Source organism: Euprymna scolopes, chromosome 2, assembly GCF_053919585.1.
Source record: "Euprymna scolopes isolate OS-2025 chromosome 2, ASM5391958v1, whole genome shotgun sequence".
Taxonomy (NCBI): Eukaryota; Metazoa; Mollusca; class Cephalopoda; order Sepiida; family Sepiolidae; genus Euprymna; species Euprymna scolopes.
In genome coordinates this window covers 71,804,040-71,828,220 of record NC_136483.1, presented here as the reverse complement: position 1 = coordinate 71,828,220, position 24,181 = coordinate 71,804,040, and the positions used below count along the sequence as shown (strand labels likewise).

Below are 24,181 nucleotides of genomic sequence, written 5' to 3'. Positions count from 1 at the left end.
GAATTTTTAATATTTATTTGCGAATATGCGGTATTAGAAAAATCAATCCCACAATTCCTTTCTAGCTCTTACGCTCTAACCTAACGTGTCATGGATAAACTCGCCCCACCAAAACTTGCCAGAGTAAGTCATTTTTATTAATTTTCTTTTGTTTTGTTATCATACTTTAAGTTTTGAATAGTTATATAACCAATTGATTGGCTTTTTTTACTCGTTTTATTGATAATTGCTGATATTCAGACGTTTAAAATCACTATTCCACCATCAACTTACATTGGTCGCCATTTTAATTGGAGCACGTGGTTAATTATATTTTATCTCACAGCACTTAAATTGTTATTAAAAATTACTTTTTGTATTCGTTTTTCAGATTATTAGTTAATTATTAATTTAATACAACTTAGGAAAATACAAGGAATGACGTTTTCTAGATTTTCATTTCCTTAATTCCATTGTAATCAAGATTGTTAAAGCTTAGTTTTTTTTTCTTTTGTGGAATACCAGCTTTATATTTTACTTTTTTTATTTTTTATTATGTTTGTTAAAATTGTCTAAATTGTATTTCTCACTTTTTAACTTTATACTTTAAATGTATTGTAAAAACGATGGAATCTGATCAAAATGTTGGACAGAATCGGATCTTTGACTTTTATAGTATTACTCACGTCTCCTAACGTATTTTTGTCCGTTAAAAACGAAGTTTAAATCCATTGCAAATTATTAACTTCTACTTTTTAAATAATCTTTTTGTTTTTTCCATTTGTTCTTCCTTCCATTACTGCCATGACTGAAGGTATTCTAAAAAAAAAAAAAAAAAAAAAAAAAAATACCATGTATTCCAAAAATAAATATCTTAATCGTTGTACCCCATTTTCTTTGTTTTACTTTTCTTTAATTAAATAAAAACTAGTATTTAGAAAGGAAGCCCGACAAACGAAAAAAAAAAAAAAAAATTTAAAGCCTCACCTATATATATATACAAATAAAGGTTACCAAAGGCAAGATAAATTACTCGGGTTTGTATTACTGTACACATAGATTCGAATAAGTTGTCAAAAAGCAAATATATAACAAATATTAACAAATGCAAGATAAGTTTTCTGCTAAACAGGATAATTTCTAACAGTATTTTGTCTAATTTATTATTTATAACATCTTTTCCTGAACTTACTGTGTTAAAGAGAGAGTCGGGCGCCATCTTGAATTTTCCAATACATATCGGTAAACACTGTATGCTTTTCGAGCTGAATATTGAATAAAAACACGGAAAATATATCCAGTTAGGTAGAAAAGTAACTTATCTTGCCTTTGATAAAATTTATTTGTTATATATTTGTTTGACAACTTTTTCGAATCTATGTGTACAGTAATACAAACCCAAAATAATATACTTATGGGCGTTCGAGATGGCATCTACAAAAAAATCTCCATCCCGAATGTGGGTTACGTTCTCGCCACACAATTGTGGATTGGAAGATTTTCCTGCGTGATATATGCAGGGCCGCAGGGGCTATTTTCTTAGGAATCCCCGGCAGATTGGAGGCCCAGGATAGAAATCGTTTTTAACCGCAGAAAACACAACGTCGGCAAACTTCTGACACCGGTTTGGGTCTTCGATACGACCCCGCCGAAAAGGAGGGTTTCTTGGTCACTGTACCAAATAGGAACGCCGAAACCCTCCTTCCACTAATAAATAAATAAAAAAAATCCTTGTTTCTGGCAAAAAGAAAAAGTTAAAAATTTATATTTGTATGCATTTTTTTTTGTCAACATCAAAATGCAACGATGTAAGAAACAGTACTTATGTTACCGTGCTGAAATAATGTTTAGAAAGCCATTCTTAATATGGTGAGTAGAGGATGCTTTGTAATTACTACTTTCACCTAACAATTAAACTATAAAAAAAAAAATAGTAAAACTTTAATTCAATTTCATACTATCAAAAAGAAAAAAATATTAATATAGCAATTTTTGTTAAAATTTTACATTAAGGCCCGTCTCACGTCCGTATAAAACAATATTTTTGGTGCTAATGCACTTAGTGATCCGCGCTATTTTTTTTTTAAATCGTATTTCCAAGTTTAATTAACGTTTTGGTAAATATGGAGAATTACTCCACCTTCGAAAATTCCTTTTTGTAAAATATTAAACAGTTCGGTGGAAAATCTCATCAGTACGCCCTGCATTTAAGAATTCAGGTGATCTCCGCTCATCCCCCTCTCAGGGCAGGAGGCCAATAAGTCGCCTGTGCGCCATGAGTAAGTTGCTGGAATCTGTTAAATACAGAAGTAATCAACCATCTCAACAAAAATAACCTTCTTAGTAACACTCAATATTGTTTCCGTTCTGCTGGATCTACAGCAGATGTGCTTACAGTTATATCTCATAGGATTAGCAAACCTTTCTAGGGCAATTGCTCTTGACATATCTAAGGCCTTTGATTAGGGTATGGCATAAAGGTTTACTTCACAAGATCTCTAGCTATGGTATAGCTGGAAATGTCTTAATTAAATCATTTCTTTCTGATAGATTCATAAGAGTAGTAGCTGATGGGCAAAAATCAGAAGCTCACAGTATTAATGTTGGAGTCCCTCAGGGTTCCATCTTGGGCCCAACTCTATTCCTGATCTACATTAATGATCTTCCAAATCACATCCTTATATCATTTGTAGACATTTATGCTGATGACACTACCATCTATGGTAGCACATCTAGGACAGATGATGCTTTCTCTGATCTTAAGCACGTGGTACAATGGAGAAAAGAGTGGCTGGTTACTTTTAATGCGTCTAAAACCAAGCTTCTCTCTTTACATCATCAACATTCTGATCCTCATCTGGCATCAATGGAAATGAATGGCTCTCGTCTTCAGGAGGCCTCAAGTTTTGACAAGCTTCTGGGCTTGACCTTTACTCCTGATCTTAAATGGAGCATGTACATCAAATCTGTTGCCAAGGCCGCTGGAAAAATGGTGGGATCCTTCTATCGACCAGTAGATATCTCGCTGCTGATGCAATTCTCTATCTATATAAGAGCCAGGTAGGTCCAAGGATGGAATACTGTTGCCACATCTCTGGGCAGTAGCTGCTAGAAAGGACTTGTCCTGCCTTGATAGAGTTCAAAATAGACTTCGTAGCCTTGTAGGAGATATCCTTTTCTCTTCCCCGCAACTTCTATCTCACAGAAGAGATGTTGCGAGTTTGTCTCTGATGCATCGTTATTTTCATGGAAAGTGTTCGACTGAGCTTCATGCTATGGTCCCCTCTCGCCAAAGTTTCACAAGAAACACTCGTCTAGTTGAAAACACTATCAATAATTCCCCCCCCCCTCTCTTTATCTGTACCTAAACCTAAACATAGATTCCATGAACAAAGCTTCTTTCTTAAAACTGCACGCCTGTGGAATTGTCTCCCGTTTTCCGGCTGACTACAATCTGGTTGTCTTCAAGTATAACGTAAACAAGTTCTTGATGAGCCATTCCATATAAGTTAACAAATTTACCGAATTTATTACTATATTGTCCAATTTCTACTGTACACACTTAACCCTTATCCTCGAGTGGCCTCTTTGCCTTGATAGTGTGGTGATACCTGTGTAAAAAATAAAAATAAATAAATAAATAAAACAAAAGGAAAGCACTCCAAGTTGGGGAGAGGGGGGTTTAATTTGTTTTTGTTTTTTTTTCCCCCTGGAACATAGAATTTTCAAAAAGTAACTCGCCGACATTTACCGATTAGAACACCATTTAACGTTTTGTATTTTGTTTAGATTAGGTCCATCTCCACAATTTTCTTTTGAATGACGACTTTTCTAGGTTTTCGACTATGCTGAATACGAAAATCGCATTGAAATTTTGCAGAAATAAGTAGTTATCAAGATATAAAAAAGTTGTTTTATGCATTGTATTCTTTGGCGGCCATCTTTGTTACGCGCGTAGATTTGTTTATGGCGCACGCGCGTAACAAAGATGGCCGCCAAAGAATATAATGGACCTAATCTAAAAATTTACTGAGGTGGCATTTTAGGGTTTATTGGTTAAAAGATTGTTTCGATTTTTTTTCTATTTTCTTTCTTGCCTGAAAGTACTTCTTTTAAACTCCTCGGCCTAACGTTTACAGGGAATATGAACTGGAATAGATACATACTACACTGTGACAAGGCAGTTTTGTACGCGAGTGCACATTTAACAGCCTTCGTTTATGCTCGTGCGTAGCGTAAACAAAGGCTAGGAGGCTGTGAAATGGAAAATAGTCCCCAGAGTTCAGGGGTTAATACCATGCAAAGGAAATCAAACAAAAACCTTTTGGCCAATAAACACACAAAAAATGCTCCCACTCTCAGGTGGCTAGAAAGTGGGTGCTTATTTTTAATTAAATTTACATGGAAAAGTGATCACCCACTTTTCGAAAAAGTAATTTCTTCATATCATAACTATTTTTTTGTGATGGAAACGGTTTTCAGATTCGTTTTTCGCACACCGAAATCTAAAAAAAAAAATATTTTGTTACATATGGACTTGAGAGGGGCCTTAAAGTAAAATAATACCCAATTTTTAAACTCGTTAGCTGATTTTAGAGGCAAACATAATGCACCATGGGGCTCTGTCTATACATACATCCTTTTCAATTAATGCAAATTTTATTTCATTTTATTTCAGGTCACAAAAGTTCTTGGACGAACTGGGTCTCAAGGACAATGTACGCAGGTAAGTAAATATTTTCCAGTTAAGATTATATAAACAACCTTAAACAATTATTCCGAATAGTGACGAATTAAAAAATTAGTCTATGTTCTCTATTACGCCAACTGAAGAGCCTCAACATTTTTCGATAAATCTACAGCTTTTCTAGGTTTTGTGGGTATCCTGAAAGGGAATATCGCAGGGAAAATTAGCGCAGACAAATAGTTTTCGAGATAAATACCTGCATTTTTATATGTAAATTACTGGCGGCCATGTTTGAACGGTCGGCAAACCTTCTTTTTTCAGCCCAATTCCGAAAGCCGTTCTTAACATGGGGAGGTGTTAGTGTTACATAAGGGCTGTCCCCTTTTCATGTAAGTATAAAAATAGAGATTTAGTTAAAATGAAAATAAAATGAGAGAAAGCAGGAATCGAACCCTGGATATAAGTTTTAAAGAACAATAGGTTTAAATGGAATGTCCAGTAAATTGTTGATTCTGATGAAATAAATAATAAATAAACTATCATTGTTAGAAAGAATGTGGATAATAAAATATGGGTTAAATAAATTAGATATGTAGGTTGAATTCCTTTGTGAAAACAACAAAGAAAAAATGGAAAATCAGAATGTTCGGAAACGTGCAGGTCGCGCATGTTGATGGCACGTGAATTGTGGTCACGTTGGCCGGACATGCATGGATTTCTCAATATAGGAAGTGAGAGTTAGTTAGTGAGAAGTCTGAGAGAGAGACAGACGATAGTCTGGGTCCAGACATGAGTTTCAATTGTCTAGAAGCGAGACGGTCACTTTTGAAACATTAGAATGTGAACCTTTGAATTCCTGAACGCAAAGCCACCAACCGGTTGAAGTGGAAGAATAAATACTCATCATGTTTTTATAACTGCCGTCTCCTGTGTCCATCATTACATGAAAAAGGTATTGTCTATTCATGTGTACAAACTATTTGAAATTCATCATCTAAAAAATGTGTTAGAAAGTATGTGTCTATTTATGTTATACAAACACTCCCGTTCATACAAACTGTCAAAGCATAAATGCCAACCTGTCAATCCATCAGCATAAATGCTAACCTATTGGTCTTTCTATCTAGATATGAAAACACCTTCTCAAAATGTATTTATATGCAATCTCAATTATAAACTCTCTCTCTATTTATATATATTTCACTAATGTGTTAATGTCTTACAATATGAACACTTACAACATGAACTCTCCTAAGACTCTCATCACTCTTAAGACTCCTATCCTTACTAATAAGAACATTTAATAAGAGCAGAATATAACAGAGGTTGGAGGAGTTATTCAGAAAGGTGCTTGTGTATTTTTGGTACCGCGCTATTTTTAAGCAGTTTTTTTTTTTTCAGGTTAAATTCCAGTTTCACGATATCTTAATTACATTGTTAGGTAGAAGCACAGAATACTTACAAAACAGCCTCCCCATGTTTAAAAAGGAAGTGTCCTCTATAGTATCAGATCTGACCGAATGGTTAATTGTAGGCATAGACCAATTCGTACCATCTAAAAAAAATTCCAACAAAAACCTAACAGCCAGCCATGGTTCTCCCCAGAATGTGCTGCTGCTATCGCGCACAGAAATCACTTTTTCCATAGCTACCAACATAATAGATGCACTGAGACTAAAGCTGCTTTCAGGACTGCCAGCAACCACTGTAAAAGAAATGCAAGAGAGCTATATGCCCAGTCTGTTAAATCCAAGGTAGCTGATCAGCGGCTTGGTTCCCACCAGTTTTGGCAAATAACAAATAGGATCCTGAACAGAAGTGTGCGTTCTATCCCAACCATTATCAATGGACCAGAGATCATCTCGTCAGCGTCAGACAAGGCCAAACTATTTGCAAAGAACTTTTCAGCTAATTCTACCCTATGCGACGAAGGCCATCAACTCCCCATATTTCCTCCTATAACACAGAACAAGCTAGGTAACATACAAATATCTGTGCATGAGGTCGCCAAGCTAATCAAGAACCTTGATTCCAGTAAAGCAACTGGCCCTGATGGCATCCCAATTATAGTATTAAAAAAGCTTCAACCAGAACTCGCTCCCATACTTACGAAACTATTTAAGCGCTGCCTTAAGGAGAAGTGCTTTCTGACTCCCTGGAAGACCTCATCAGTTTGCCCTGTATTTAAGAATTCAGATGATAAATCATCTCCCTCTCAGTACAGGCCAATAAGTCTCCTGTGTGTTATGAGTAAGTTGCTGGAATCCATATTGAATAGAGAAATAGTCAACCACCTCAGCAGGAACAACCTTCTTAGTGACACACAATATGGTTTCCGCTCTGCAAGATCTACCGCAGATGTGCTGACGGTTATATCCCACAGGATTAGTGAATCTCTTGACAAAGGCTTCCTTTCTAGGGCAATTACTCTTGACATATCAAAGGCCTTCGACAAGGTATGGCATAAGGGTCTACCTCACAAGATTTCCAGCTACGGTATAACTGGAAATGTTTTCTCAATCATTAAATCATTTCTCTCCGATAGGCTCATAAGAGTAGTGGTAGATGGACAAAAATCGGAGGCCTGCAATATAAATGCTGGAGTCCCTCAAGGGTCAATCCTGGGCCCAACTCTCTTCCTGATCTACATCAATGACCTCCCTAAACACATACTTAAATCATTCATTGACATCTATGCTGATGACACGACCATCTACGGCAACACATCAAAGGCTGTAAATGACAAAGTTTTCTCTGATCTCGAGCGCGTGGTTCAGTGGGGGGAAGATGTGGCTAGTTACCATTAATGCATCCAAAACCAAACTCCTATCCTTACATCATCAACGCTCTGATCACCATCTGGCATCAATTGTGATGGATGGCTCTCGTCAGGGAGAGGCCCCGTGTTTTGACAAGCTTCTGGGTTTGACCTTTACTCCTGATCTGAAATGGAACACGTACATCAAGTCTGTTGCCAAGATCGCTGGAAAGATGGTGGGATCCTTCTACCGCTCCAAAGGTATCTCACTATTGATGCAATTCTCTATCTATATAAAAGCCAAGTACATCCAAGGATGGAATACTGCTGCCATATCTGGGCAGGAGCTGCTAAAAACAGCCTATCCTGCCTTGACAGAGTAGAAAATTGGCTTAGTGGGGGATGCCCTTTTCTCTACCCTGCAACCTCTCTCCCACAGAAGAGACGTTGCGAGCCTATCCTTGTTTTATCGTTATTTCCATGACAGGTGCTCATCTGAACTCCAATCTCTGGTCCCCTCTCGCCAATCTTTCACGAAAAACACCCGTCTAGCTGAATCCACTGTGAAAAATTTCCCCCACTGTATATCTGTGCCTAAATCAAAACACGGATTCCATGAACAAAGCTTCTTTCTTAGAAGTGCACGCCTGTGGAACTCTGTTCAGTCTGCCTGCTTCCCACCTGACTACAACTTGGATGTCTTCAAGTCCAATGTTAACAAATTCCTAATGAACCCCCCTCCCCCTTAAGTAAACACTTCATCAAATCTCCACACTAACGCAATGTACTTGCAATAACCCTTATCCCTGAGTGGCTTCCGGGCCTTGATAAGTGGTTCTCACTGTGTAAAAAAAAAAAAAAATACAGTTATTTCAACGCGGTACCAATAATGCAAGAGTACCACCATTTTCTTATTTTTAACCTCTCTGTTAAGAATAGCTTCCGGAATAAACAGGTTGGACAACCAGTAGTGCAAATTGACCGAGTTTTCTTGAATTTGAATTCTTGAAAGTAATTTTGGGGGGAATTAGCTAGAAATGACATTAAATAAACGTTTGCATTTCGTACAGTATATCGATACACTATGGCTGGATACCTTCCGTACATTTATATCAGATCTACCTCTGCATTCCATGTTTAAAAAAGATGTGTCCTCTATAGTATCAGACCTGATGGAATGGTTAATTGTAGGTATAGACTGTTTCATACCCTCAAAAAAATTCCAGCAAAAGCCTAACAGCCAGCCATAGTTCTCTCCAAAATGTGCTGCTGCCATTGTGCACAAAAATCACTTTTTTCCATTGCTTCCGACGTAATAAATGTATGGAGACTAAGTCCGCTTTCAGGACTGCCAGCAACCACTGTAAAAAAGTGATAAAGAACACAAGTTGTATGCGCAGTCTGTCAAGTAGCTGAGCAGCAGCTTGGTTCCCACCAGTTTTGGCAAATAGCAAACAAAATCCTGAACAGAAGCGTGTGCTCTATCCCAACTATCATCAATGGACCTAAGGTAATTTTGTCAGCATCAGAAAAAGCCAAACCCTTTGCCAAGAACTTTGCAGCTAATTCTACACTTTGCGACCAAGGCCGCCAACCTCCAATATTTCTCCCTGAATCAGAAAACACTATGTGATGTACAAATATCTGTACGTGATGTTGCTAAGCTAATCAAAAACCTTGATTCCAGTAAAGCAACGTGCCCTGGTGGTATTCCAATCATAGTACTCAAAAAAACTTCAACCAGAACTAGCGCGCATACTTACAAAACTGTTTAAACGTTGTCTTAAGGAGAATTGCTTCCCATCACGCTGGGAAATCTCATCTGTATTTAAGAATTCATGTGATTGCTCATCCCCCTCTCAGTATAGGCCAATAATTCTCCTGTGCGTCATGAGTAAGTTGCTGGAATCTGTGTTAAATACAGAAGTAATCAACCATCTCAGCAAAAATAACCTTCTTAGTGACACACAATATTGTTTCTGTTCTGCTAGATCTACAGCAGATGTGCTTACAGTTATATCTCATAGGATTAGCAAATCTCTCGACGGAGGCAACCTTTCTAGAGCAATTGCTCTTGACATATCTAAGGCCTTTGATAGGGTATAGCATAAAGGTTTACTTCACAAGATCTCTAGCTATGGTATAGCTGGAAATGTCTTAATTATTAAATCATTTCTTTCTGATAGGTTCATAAGAGTAGTAGTTGGTGGGCAAGGAGCTCACAGTATTAATGCTGGAGTCCCTCAGGGTTCAATCCTGGGCCCAACTCTATTCCTGATCTACATTAATGATCTTCCAAATCACATCCTTATTATCATTTGTAGACATTTATGCTGATGACACTACCATCTATGGTAACACATCTAAGACCATAAACGACCAAGTTCTCTCCGATTCTCTCTCCTCTGATCTTAAGGATGTGGTACAATGGGGGAAAGGAATGGCTGGTTACTAAAACCAAGCTTCTATCTTTACATCAACATTCTGATCCCCATTTGGCATCAATTGAAATGAATGGCTCCCGTCTTGGGAAGAGCCAGGTAGGTACGTCCAAGGATGGAGTACTGTTGTCACATCTGGTCAGGAGCTGCTAGAAAGGACTTGTCCTGCCTTGATAGTTCAAAATAGACTTTGTAGCCTTATAGGAGATGTCCTTTTCTCTTCTCTGCAACCTCTATCTCACAAAAGAGATGTTGCGAGTTTGTCTCTGCTTTAACGTTATTTTCATGGCAAGTGCTTGACTAGCAGTGTCAGAAATTTCGTGAAAATAGTGAATAATTCCACCCCATCTTTCCAAGCTTATAACTCCTCGAAAAATGTAATTCAAGCCCTAATTTTTTTTTTCAATTAAAGGAGTAAGGACCAAGGTTTTATTTAAAAAACAAAACAAAACAATGTGTTTTTTTTTTTTTAAAAAGGTTTTAAACTTCGGACTTTACAGGTAAATTTCTAAAAAACTGATTTTTTTTTTTGTTTTAAATTTGAATATATTATTTATTGACCTTTTCTCTTCAATTTGTGATATATAAACCTATTAAACATAAATTAATTATTTACTTTTTAATAGACATTTCAAAATGAGAGGCGTAAATTATTCGACCCCCTATCTTTCTAAGCTTATAACTCCTCGAAAAATGTAATTCAAGCCCTAATTTTTTTTTCAATTAAAGGAGCAAGGACCAAGGTTTCATTAAAAAAAAAAAAAAAAAAGACAAAAAGAAAAAATGTGTTCTTATAAAATAAGGTTTTAAACTTCGGACTTTACAGGTAAATTTCTAAAAAACTGATTTTTTTTTTTGTTTTAAATTTGAATATATTATTTATTGACCTTTTCTCTTCAATTTGTGATATATAAACCTATTAAACATAAATTAATTATTTACTTTTTAATAGACATTTCAAAATGGGGGGGGCGTGAATTTAAAAAAAACGTTTGTCTAAAATATTATATTCGGTTTATTGGAAAGAACATAAAATTTCACATTGACCCTGAAAATATCGTAAAAATAGAATCAATAGAAAAATTTTGATAGATTTTTAAAATTTAAAAATATTGAGTTTAAAAATTGAAAAATATTGAATTCGGAAAATTCATTACTGTTTTAAAAAAAAATAAAAATATTTTTATTACTTTTAAAACAACTGTAATAGTTTATTTTGGAAGTATAATCCATAAAGAAAATAAATAACCCACTTTTAACAGAGAAATTACGAGATTTTTATATTGTATTCGCAGTTTCGTGTTAGGGGTGTCAAAAATTCCTACAAAAATTCTGATACTGCTAGTGCTTGACTGAGCTTCAATCTATGGTCCCCCCTAGCCAAACTTTCACAAGAAACACATGTCTATCTGAAAACACTATCAATAACCCCCCCCCCTCTTTCTTTATCTGTGCCTAAACCTAAATGTAGATTCCATGAACAAAGCTTCTTTCTTAGAACTGCACGCCTGTGGAATTGTCTTCTGTTTTCTTATGTTCCAGCTGACTACAATATGGTTGTTTTCTAGTCCAATGTAAACAAGTTCTTGATGAGCTGTTCCACTTAAGTTAACAAATTTACTGAATTTCCATTACTAACGATTACTATATATTGTCCAATTGACTACTGTACACACTTAACCCTTATCCTCGTGGTCTCTTCGCCTTGATAAGTGTTGATGCCTATATATATATATATATATATATATATATATATATATATATATAAAAAGACTTCAGTTTGTCTGCGCATGCTCACTAAATCATTTCATTGAAACAAAGATGGCGGCCAATTCAAACTACTAGAAATTACATTGCATAATACAGGTATTTATATCTCAAAAACTATTTTTCTGTACTAATTTTCCCTGCGGTATTCTTTTTCAGCATACCCGGAAACCTTCAAAAGTATTTTATTTTATTTTTTTTTTTTTTTTAGAAAATGTTGGGGTGTCTTCAGTTGGTGTAACGGAGCACATTGACCAAATAATTAAAGGGGGTGGGGATGTAATATACATACCAAGAAGAGATAATACTTGTATTTATCATTAGCAGGGCCTGTTAACTGGCGTTGCCCGGTGGCAGCAGCAGCTCCCCCCCCCATCCCCGGTAAAAATTAAAGTATGATTGGTGTTGAAGCCCAACCACCAACCTCATGTTAAGAACAACATTTCGAATGGACACCCTCAACCTACCTATGTTAAGAACGGCTTTCGAAATAGACACCCCATTTTGAGTATGAGTGGTTGCCAAGAAATTAGCCTGAAATGTAACGTATGTAATAATCAAAAACTATTTAGCTTTTTCGCATAAAAAATAAAACATTCACTAAGTTATAACAATAAAATATGCACAAATAGTTTTAAACTTCAATGTTATTTTGCATTATGACGTATTTGTGCATAAAATAAAAAAGGAAATAGTTGCATAAAGTAAATAAACCCCTAATAAAAATTCGAGATAAAAAAAAGACAAAAAATTTTTAAATTACCTGCGTTAGTGAGGCATGAACATATGACTCCAGAATGAAAAGGTGTCGAAAAAAAGAAGAAATCAAGTGGGCCAAATCAATGAAATTAGGTCAATCTGGAACATCTCTCCCTCTCATTTTGTTCAAATGTAAACAAAACAGATATAACTCTCAGTCTGGCTCTCTCTTTCTCCCCCTCTAAACACATTTAGAGAGGGATGGAGTGAGAAGCAAATGACTCTTAGTGGCTTAATAATTGCTTTTGTTTATTTATTTTTAATTACATTTTCACCCCAAACAAGGCACATTGCCACTTTGTAGGGGGCTACTATCAGGGACATAAGCTACTGGGGTACTATGTAGGGAGTTGGGCAGCAAGATGTCAGTTCATGTTACACTTGAACTTCTGCATGTCAGTACAGTTGGGGAAGCAGGAACCCGGAAGGGAATTCCAAAGTCTAGCAGTTGTGGAGAAGGAACTACTGGAGTAGAAATCTCTCTTACATCTAGGGATCTCTACTGTTTAGGGGTGGGATTTAGTTGCTTGTCGAGGATATTTACTTCAAAGGGCACGAGTGCTTGCAGTTCGTCAGAGCAGTCACCATTAAAATACTTGTAAAACAGGTTGAGGGATGCAACATTTCGTCGATGGGACAGAGGCTGAAGATTAGATGACAGTTCAGGACCTATCAGGTTGGCGACTCTCTTAATATTAAGTTTTTACATAAACATGGCGCTTGTCAGCTATTTTATCGCTAGATTAAAACCGATTTGAAAAGATTATTGCACAAATATTAAGCATTTCGTAGCCCCTCCCCCTCATTTTGTTTCTCTTTTTACCAAACAAAAGTATGGAAGCCAGTATATTAACACTCGTACATATTTAGTAAAACCTTATTTGATATTTAATATACAAATTTTTATAATATTATTAATCATTAAACTGTGTAAATCTTTAAACCTAACAAAATTATAATAAAGATTAATTATAAATTGCGGTTTGAAGAAGATAAACAAAGGTTTTAAAAAATCATTAAGTCGCTTCTGATTTTCCATAGTTCGTATAGTTAACACAAATCTGACGTCACAGGAACCTGCGCTCCATTTTTCACCATCGTTTGGCAGACTCTAGTGATCAACAATTGGAATAAAATTGTGTATAAATTAATGTAAATTACAATTAGGAAGATAAAGATGGGTTGAATAGCGTTTGTTTCGTTTTAATTAAAAAAATTTGGTTTTTGTAGCCTGGTAGGCCAAATGAAAGCTTATAATTATAAAGCATAAAGCCAGACCCTAACCTTTAAACACGCCGGCAGGTGGTGCCTGCATTGGTCAAAGAGGTATGAAAGCACAAAATGGGTACAATTTTCAAATAAATATATATATATATATATATATATATATATATTCTCCCCCCCCCCCTCATATCTAAGATAAACCTTACAACGGAACGACGACCACATTTTTCTGTTGCAAATTTACCGTTTGCATGGTATTAATCCCTGGACCCTCACTATTTTGTGCCATTTCACCACCTTCGTTGACGCTACATTAGTGTTTTCTTACGTACGCATGTGCGTAGTAAAGTGAGTTATATTGCGAAGGAATTGTTAGCAGAAATTTCAAATAACTAAGTTTTAAAAAGTGGGGGGGGTCATTTTTAAAAAATGTTATGCTTTTTAATTGATCTAAAAAAAAATTAAGTTTTTACGGGCGGTTTACAAAAACATTGGTTTTCGTTCCTTTTTTGGTGGGAGTATTCAATTAAAGAACTTGTGTAGTTTAACAGGTGCTTCTGCAGTTTAATTAACTGTTTTCCATAAGTAACGCGCCAATATTTACCGAGTAGAATACCGTTTAATATTTTACAGAATTTCTGTGAAATGTTAAACGGTATTCTACTCAGTAAATATCGGCGCGTGACTTACAGAAAAATGATTGATTAAACTGCAGAAGCACCTGTGACCCTACACAAGTTCTATAATTGAACCCCCTAAAAAAGAACAAAAAAAGTTTTAGTAAACCGCTCGCAAAATCTTAGATGGCATTATTTTTACTATTAAATGAGGTGAAAAGTTTTTGTTTTTAATTTCATAGTAATTTGTTCTAATTACTATGAAATAACGTGAAAAATTTATTTTATGAAAAGTATGTCATTTAAAATGTCCATGTATTCATTCATGCACCTTGTGAAAAGTCAAGTGACTACGCGCATCCGCACATTTCAGTAAGAAACCAATTGCGTGTAGCGTAAACAAAGGCAGTGAAATAGGGCAAGGTAATCCTAGGTTCCAACGGTTCATACCATGCAAACGGTAAATTTGCGACAGGTTTGATTATCAGATTCGTTGTCAGTAACCTCGAATACCTCTAAAAATCCAAATTAGAGTGATTGGTGTTCTGTTGTAGCGTAGGTAATATTTACCCAAAACAAATATATAACAAATGTTATCAAAGGCAAGATAAGTAACTTTTCTATCTAACTCGATAAGTTATTAGTGTCTTTATTTAATGTAGAGTGTTTAATCTGTTCGAAAAACATGCAGTGCTTATCGGTATATTTGAAAAAGACAAATGGCGACTTGCTCACTGTTGAATATGCTAACTTTGGGTAAATGAGTCCAAACTAAAACATGATACAAAATACTGTTAGAAACCCACTGACTATATGTCAGCCTATGTCACGGTCACATATATTGAGTTTCTTACAGTGTTTTGTATAGTTTTTTTTGTTTGAATTCACAACATTTTACATTGAATAAAAACACTAAAAACTTATTCAGTCAGGTAGAAAAGTAAGTTATCTTGCCCAAGTTGTCATGAAATGCTTTTGATACTGTAAAGGATTTTATCATATTTGTGCCACTCCCTCTCTCCACATAAATTCATATAGATACGAACGAAGCATTTACTGAAGTCCCGTTGACATTACCGGCATTTATTAGTATAGCCATCATTAATTGCTTTTCTACTTAAATTTAATCTTAATTTAAGTGTTTATTGGTCCCCCGATTTATCGGAGAGGGACCTATGTTTTCAGTGGTATCCATGCGTGCATTAGTCCGGACGATTGCCAGATAACCGTTCATTAGTTTTTCCTGAAATTTTGCCACAAATTGTATTTCATTAAATAGCTGTGCACAGTAAAAAAATTTTTTGAAAAAATTCCCGTTGCGTCCCCAGGGGCTCAAGAGGCCAAAAATGGCACATTTTGCTCCATAACTTTTTGATATATCTGACTGTATAGTGGTTTTACACGGTGGTTAACTCAAATATACATGTGTGCATGAAACTGCACTTTTGCCCCATATCGTTTGATCCATCCATTAAAACTTCCTGAAACTTGGCCAAAATGTGTAGAGGCCATTGTTCTTAATGTAAATTCAATATGGGTAACCCTGGCAAAATTCTGGTTTGCATCCCTTTGGGGCTAAAAAAAGAACATGCCTTTCTGGAACTTTTTTTTTTTTTTTCATATTATTCAAAAACTATATATCTATATACGAGGGGCGTGCAATAAGTAATGGCCCTGACCCACTTCCCATAGCAGTAGAGCAACGAAACTTGGCACATAGGAACCACCCAGAGTTACGCATTTCTCCCATCGTTTGATGGAGCTCTGGAGACCGTTTTTATAGAACACTCCAGGTTGGTCCTCCAACCACGACGTGACTTCAGAAATCAAGGCTTCATCATCTGGGAAATGCTTTCCTTTCAAAAACAACTTCATGGCTGGGAAGAGGTGAAAGTCAGAGAGTGCAAAGTCAGGAGAGTAGGGAGGATTTCATAACCACGCGCCAGTGCTTCCGATCTGGCGACATGCAAGTTGTGGATTGGAGCGTTGTCCTGCAGGAGGAGGTTACCTTTGCTGATCTTTCCCCGCCTCTTGATTTTGATAGCTTCCCTTGATTTCCTCAAAAGTGAAGCATAATAGGCTCCTGTAATTGTGGTACCCTTTGCCAGGAAATCTGTCATCACTACTGCGTCCTGGTCCCAGAAGACTGTGAGCATGACCTTGGCAGCGGAGGGCTGCACCCTTGCCTTCTTTGGAGGTGGTGAGTCCAAGTGCTTCCTCTGCATTGACTGGCCTTTGGTCTCTGGATCATAGTGATGGACCCAGTTTTCATCTTGTGTAATCAGTCTTTTGAAAAACTTTGACTCATCTTCTTGGCACATCTCCAAATTCATCCTCGAGCACTCAACGCGTTCTCGCTTCTGGAATGGTGTAAGCAACCTGGGAATCCATCTGGCAGACACCTTATGCATATGCAAATGGTCATGAATGATAGTTTCCACAGACCCTGTACTAATCTTGACATCTTGGGCTATTTGGCAAATAGTAATGCGCCAATCTTCCAAAATGTCAGCCTCAACTTGACAGACAGATGCCTCATTAATGGCAGAAGGAGGGGGGGGGCGACCAGGTCTGGAAGCTGTTTCCACAGACTTCCGGCCATGTTTGAATTCACGATGCCAGCGTTTTACAAGGTCATATGATGGGGCATTATCACCATAAGTTTCTTTCATTTCATCAAAAGTCTCCTGTGGTGTGCGTCCTTTCAAATACAAAAACCGGATCACTGCTTGACATTTAACAGGCTCCATTTCACACCTGACTCAGTTCAAACACCTGTAAAACAGAAACCATAATTAGTTCAGAGCTGTAATTTGCCACATAACCCGTAGAGATATAAATCATTGCACATACAAAATTTCAGCTAGATCAGACAACTGGAAATGGGTCAGGGCCATTACTTATTGCACACCCCTCGGATTCGGCGTTCCCAGGAGCTCAAAAGGGATCACAAGAAACGTTTTGCATCACAGAATTGAAGAAACAGGTGTTGCCAATGTTGATAAGGGGAAGCATGTTGCTTGGGATGATTAAATTGCAGTCATGAGAAGTTGTTTGGAGTATCCCGAAAGCACCGTGATTTCTTAGGACGCCCAGGCACCAAGATTGGGCTAAAAAGAGAAAAAAAAAATGTGATAAGTTCAAATCAAATTACTCAATTTTTAACTATGACGGAAGTAATGTTTGTTTTTAGGACAACCTTCACATTTCTCACATTCATCATTTCTTCACTATTTTTTTGTGGTATCATAGCACCATAACACCATAGCACCATAGGGGAACCATGCACACGTAGCTTGTTTAAGCCGAAATTCTAAAGAATTTCTGCAATCTTCTAAATAAACAACTCAGCACTACTTGTTTAAAAGTTTTAAACTTGAAAAAAAAAAAAACCACCTTAAAACCATAAAAACACTAAAAGGCTTAAATTCCAAACCCCTCTGCGCTATTTGTATCTTTTTTTTTTTTCTTAATTGCAAAATTTTTATTTTTTTAAACTGTCGAAGTTTTTCGTTGGGCATCATGAAATCTGATTAAATAAAGGGCAGACAATTCAAATCAAGAGGTCATTATGTTCAATAGTTACCACAACATTTATTGGGTACTTTCAAACGGTATTTCACTGAAACTTAGGTGTGAATTTCCAACTATTTTTCTTGTTGTCACTGTCTGTTTTTCAAACCGAATAAAAGTTTCAATGTAGCTACGCTCAAAACGAAAGGAGGGAATAAGTATTTTTTTGATGGAGTATCTCTTTAAAAATCAATTATTTATTAAGTGGAGAATGAGCTTTATAATGGTATACTTTTCTTTTTTTTTTTTTTTTTTTTTTTTTTTTCATAATTAATATTTATTTTTATTTTTATTTTTTTTTGCCTACAAAACCTACCTTTCTTTATTTGTGGGTTATGCTTAAAATAATTAGTGGGAACTGGGCAAAATATATTGTATTGTGGGGAGGGTGAAAATTGTAGATAAACAAACAAAAAAAAATGCACACATCAGATTTTAATGTTGAAAATCCGAATTTTGAATTATTTTTTTTTTCTTTTGTGTTTTGAAGTGATATTCTTTGAATATGTTAAACATTCTTTTAGATTAGTGAGGAGGATAATTATATATTTTCATTATTTTTGCAAAAAACAGTACTCTTAAATCTTTGAAAAATAAATTCATAATTTTCTTTTAGTGAATCCAATATTGCTAATATACCATTAAATAGGAAATGCTTTGAAGAATCAATAGCAAAAAAAAAAAATCGATAAATAACTGCGCATTTTGCTAAAAATATTTCTTCCAGCAATTTCTTGTTTATTCATCTATGGTAACCCGACCGTAATAGAAGATGCAGGAGTTGTTCAACACATACAATGACTAGCATTCTCAAAATGGTCACCCATCTGGTACTGGCTAGTCTCATCGTTGCTTAACTTCGGAGGTTATGTAACGTGTGTGTGTGTGTGTGTATATATATATATATATATATATATATATATATATATATATATATATATATAGCTTATGAAAAAATTAAACCCTTTACTATTTAAAACTATTTAAATCAAATGTTAAAAATACATGGCTAACTATAGCTTATTTAGTTTCCTCCAGGCCTTAATTTGAAACTATTTTTTTTTTTGTATCTTGCTACGCAAATCTATGGAGTGATATAAAAGGTTGGAATTATTTGATATTCAGGTACTTATATTTATAGCAAATCATCCTAAATTATTTAGGTGGAAAAAAAATTGGTTCAAAAACCCTTTAAAAAAATATTTTAATGTTTTCGTGATTGAGACAAAAATGACGGATGGTGTGGTTTTGCAAAATTTAAGATTTAAAATTCCATTAAAAATCGAAAAAGTTTTATATTCTGCTTTTCATATAAAATTTAGACCTTACCTTTCTGGAAAAAAAGTTGCCCAAGAATAATTTTAATTTGTTTAAAAAAAGACAACTTGGTTTTTCTTTCACCTTTTAGCTGTACCTATTTTAATGTAACTTTTCAAGATAGGTAGAAGAGTAACTTATCTTGCCTTTGATAACATTTGTTATATATTTGTCTTTTTTTGACTACTTTTTCGTACTAATGTGTATTGTAATACAAATCCAAGAATTTTTAAGAATTCTGAATCATTTTAGCAATTTTTTTTTTCCATACGTCCCCCCCCCCCACCTTCAGTTGTTTACTCTTTTATTCTCCAAAAGATGAATAGACATTTTTATTTTTATGAACCAATTTTATCTTTTAAGAATCGTAGAAAAAAATAAATTTAACCAGTTATGAATCATGATGAAATGTTATTTAAAAAAAACTATTAACATTTTTGTTAACTATTCTGTACTTTCACCTAACAATCTGATAAACATATTAACCATAAAAATCGAATTAAACTTGGAAAATCCCATCTAATATAGCACAATCCGTAAACTGCATGAGTACAGAGAAAATATTTCAGAAGGCCTTGTTATTTGAAGTAAATCTGTTTACCTTGAAAGTTTTTTTGTATTTTTCCTTTTAGGTGAGAGTGGAATTCATTGATGATAGTAATCGATCAATTATCCGTAATGTCAAAGGGCCAGTCCGTGAAGGAGACATCTTGACACTCCTTGAATCAGAAAGAGAAGCCAGAAGATTACGGTAAATATTAATTATTGTCATCTGTGAAGATATGCTAGATTATTGCTCTACAACATTTTCTTTATATCTCTGCAAAAAATTATGAACAATATAATTTAGCACTCTTGGAATATATAACCAATATAAGGGAAATAGCTTGGTTTGGCTGAGAAATACACCTTTTTCTTTTCTTTGAAAACCTTATGTGGAGTTCTTTTTTTTATATCAGTAAAAAAAGAAAACAACAATAGTTACAGAGGAATTGTCTTTTTTTTTTTTTTTTTTTTTTTTTTTTTTTTTTTTTAATTATTATCCCTAGGTATACTGTTAGCATTCCCATTCTCCATGCCTTGTAGGATTCTTTCAATTAACTTGATGCTTTTGCTCAGGATTTAACTCTTGCATCCTAATCTCTTTAACCATATCCCTTCTGGAATGAGGTGGGGTGGGGGTTTAGTGTTGAATTTTGAAGCTTCTAAAATTGAAAGTTTTCCTCTGACTAGAAATATGTATACATGCTTGTCCATCAATTGTAAAGATGACTGATCGTTTTTGAGTCCAGGGATGGTTTGTCAGTATGATCTGAGCTCTGAAGTATCTCCTGCATGTAGTGCACCTGTAGGATGATTTTGCAGCAGAGATGCTGATTGCTTTGTCTTTTCAAATAGCATGTATCCTCTTGCATTCCTTAATACATGCAGATTCAACAATCATGATCTTTTTGTGACTTGCAGCATGTCGGGAATAGCTAGGTTTTCCCATAAATCTGAATACAAACCAAACTTTTGGGCGAGAGAACACCTTCAAACTGCCCTATGGAGTCTTTTATAGACTTGATCTTTTTAATTGATTGGACAAGTTTTATTAACTATTTCAATTTCATCACTTTCTAATGATTCTCAATTTGTTGTCAGTGTTTACCATGGATCAGTTGAGTCAGCTCTTCCAACTGAATTCTCTGCATCTTGTATAGACACTGCCCAAGCACTTCTGTTTGGAGCTGCGGTTAATATCAGGTCCAGTCTTTTGCGGTTCCAGCAATGCACTCCGTAGAGGCGAGAACACAGGATCAGATCAGCATCTTCATTTTTGCTGACTACCATGTCATTTCTTTCAACCCTGAAGTAGTGCTGGGTTGATGGTGTCATGGATGAAGTCATCTGGTTGCCAGTGCAGAGTGTGACCAAACCATCAGAGACCTCTTTAAACACCTGAGAAATTGGCTAGAGAGTTGGAGGTGATCCAGTTGATAGCATAGTTGTAAAGTGTGGGTGAGAGAACACAGCCTTGACACCCGAGTTGCATTTTAAAAAGTTAAACTCTTGACCATATGTGCGACCCTTCGTGCGTGAATAGGTAGACAGCTTTGATCAAGTTCGGTGGGATGCCATCTGCTTGCATTTTCTACCAAAGAGCTTCACGGTCAACTGAGTCAAAGGCAGCGGCAAAGTCGATGATGCACACAAGTGTTTTCAGCTGAAAGCTCCAGCAATGTTCAGGGATTCTGTGCAATGTTAAAATCTGATCTGTGTAGCCACAGCCCAGATGGAATTTGCATTGGTTGTATCTGGTGTCCTGTTGTCTTATGATGATTCTCAAGTCTTGTCTGTACTTCAGCATACGATCTTGATTTGAAATGGCATTCACCTGTGATGAGGTGAGCTTGCTGTCCATCATTTCCCACTGCAGCTAACCTAACTAATAATTGCAACTAACTATGATATTTGATGAACTTCATAAAAATATAGGAATATAGTTGGATTCTGAATCGGCTTTTAACTATCATCAATCAGATTTTTCATTGTCAACATTTTTTCCATCACTATAGAGAAGCTGGGAGCAATTACTTCTTAGATGAACTTTCCTAACAGCGAAGGCATGCGGTGGAAACGTTTGAAATAAAGTGCTACCATCGAACATAGATGTGTCGTAGATAATGATGATTAAAAGTTTTCAGTTATTTAACATTTTCGGCTTGACCAGAACTTACTACCATGAATGAGGATCATTTATACCAGCGCTTAGCAAATCCTTACTTTGGTACAATGTCTTATCTCTGTTCTTTGACCAAGAATTGAGTTGGTAAAGGCATAACATGCAAAAACAATTTGCTAATTTAATGTCTTTACCTGTGGCATTAATAATCGTGCCACAAGTGGATGACAACCCAATTTTCCTGTCTTCAAATTATTGATTTATCATATTCTTCCACGCTTATTTTAAACGGGTGACAGGCTGCACCCTTTTCACAACTTCATGGAATGGATTATGTGCAATTATTAGTCACGTTTTTCTTCCATAAGTTGCTTTAATCTGAAACTTTTAGACCACATATATTAATGTTTTTGAATGTCCTGTTTTCATTTTCTATTGTATTTTAATGAGCTTTTTTTTTTTTTTTCCTAATATTTACTGAATTTCTTTTTCTTTGTTTCAGATAAACTACTGGCTGCTTTCTATTGAAAATGAAAATAAATATGTAACTGAAATGAATTGTTTTGTTTTAATTATTCATTTAAATCTGATTTAATTTTTTTAATCACATTTCAGATTAGGAAATTTCTTTAGCTCTTAAAATCCAAATCTTTAATTTTCCATTTGCAGCCCATTTCTCTATGTTCAAATGAAACCTTTTCAATGTATCGAAACAAATCACTTAAATTTTTCACCTCTCAAAACAATATGCAAAGTTTAACGATAATTGTTTTTTCTTAATTGATAGTTGTTAAATGCAACCAAACCTCTGGAATTCATACAACTATACTGTTATTGTTCTTGGAGAAAGCGAACGTTGGACTTAATGTCGTTCTACAGATAATACACTCTTGTCTTGATGAAGTAGAGAAATAACTGTCTCAAGACTGGTAAAATTAATTCTCTCGCAGAACTCTTTTGCTCTACTTCAAGGTTCCTTACAAAAGTTAAAATCAAGATATGTCCGTCATGAAAGTCTTCTTGTGAAAATTAAATCATGGTGTTACTGAATGAATATTTTAATATAATCAGATCCTCCTTGTGTGAGAAAAATTCAGATTGTCGTTGGTTGCCGTATGTTCAAACGGTATGGGGGTAGCGTGGGTTGAACATAAACAACCTTCTGGTTTAAAATTGTGTCAAAGATGGGTATATTTGCTGATGACACTCTGCTTTATACCAGACAGGGCAAAGACCAGTTTATAGTGGAACGTGGATGAAAATGTATGCTAACATCAAATCCTAATAAGACTGAGCTTCTTTCCTTTAACAATTATGAGAAACCTAAACCATTGATTTTCATGACTAATATATAATACCCTACCTGAGAGCTCGTTATTCAAATTTGCTGGCTTAATATTCAGTCATGAATTAGAACATAAAGGATATTGCTACATCTACTGCAAAGAAGGTATGTTCCTTTTATTGTGCTAGAAAACTATTCCCAATATCATGTATTTCTACAAAGACATTGTTTGCCCATGTATGATGTATTATTGCCATGCCTGGTCCAGTCCATTTACTACTAGTCTCTCCCTTTTAAAAAGGGTCTAAAAATGTCTCCGATTGAATAGGTCCCTCACTATGTTAAATCTGTTTGTATTACAAGTATTTTAATAGTATGTGCTTTGTGCTTACTCAACATAAATACCCGCAACAAGCAGCAGAATCCCACTCCTTCACTGTAGAGATGAAGGAAAGCCTTCTCTTGTACTAATTTCTTTCTTTGGAATTCTCTTCCTCCTTCCCTGACTGTACTAACATTTTAAATGTAATGCAAACCAACATCTCTCTTCACAATTCCCTTCATCGTGTTCTTGTAGACGTGGTCCCAGATAGTAACCCCCTTACATCCAAATAGCAATTGATGCATTGATTAGGAGTAAATAATAGAGAAAAAAATTGCCTCTAAATCTTATGCTTAGAATCCTTATTTTCACTTTGATCTAAATCCATTACATGATTTTTGTTCTAAAAAATGTCTGAAATTTAAGCTAAATGGTCTCAAGAAATTGAAATTCAAGGAATCTTTCTTATTTGATGTCCGACTGCATCAAATTTAATGCAAATCTGAACCATTTGAATTTTCAAGTAGTATTTATATTAATTTATTTATTGTGGACTATTATCCTCATCTTTTATTAGTTGTTTCACAACGTTTCAGCCAACTATTCCTCTGGCCTTCGTCAGATGGTAAATGCGACGGGATAGAAACTCCGAATATCCTAACTGCATTCTCAGTTATTACTGCCATCCATAGTTGTCATCTCACCACGATTTGGCCAACTATGGATGGCAGTAATAACTGAGAATGCAGTTAGGATATTCAGAGTTTCTATCCTGTCGCGGTTACCA

General features: G+C 35.4%; 1 protein-coding gene across 1 annotated transcript; it reads left to right on the top strand.

Moving 5' to 3' along the window:
• Positions 1-17: 17 nt before the first annotated feature.
• LOC145292186 (small ribosomal subunit protein eS28) lies at positions 18-22,341 on the top strand. Its single transcript, XM_080138479.1, has 4 exons — positions 18-123; positions 4,658-4,705; positions 19,755-19,873; positions 22,290-22,341. The coding sequence occupies exons 1-4, from the start codon at positions 91-93 to the stop codon at positions 22,291-22,293; spliced, it is 204 nt and encodes a 67-aa protein (XP_079994605.1). The 5' UTR covers positions 18-90; the 3' UTR covers positions 22,294-22,341.
• The last annotated feature ends 1,840 nt before the right edge of the window (positions 22,342-24,181 follow it).

Bases quoted from the DNA above. Each gene is read 5' to 3' on its own strand.
- LOC145292186 (XM_080138479.1), top strand. From the start codon at position 91: ATGGATAAACTCGCCCCACCAAAACTTGCCAGA. The intron at 124-4,657 runs GTAAGTCATTTT...ATTTTATTTCAG, and splicing joins CCCCACCAAAACTTGCCAGA to GTCACAAAAGTTCTTGGACG. The intron at 4,706-19,754 runs GTAAGTAAATAT...TTTTCCTTTTAG, and splicing joins CTCAAGGACAATGTACGCAG to GTGAGAGTGGAATTCATTGA.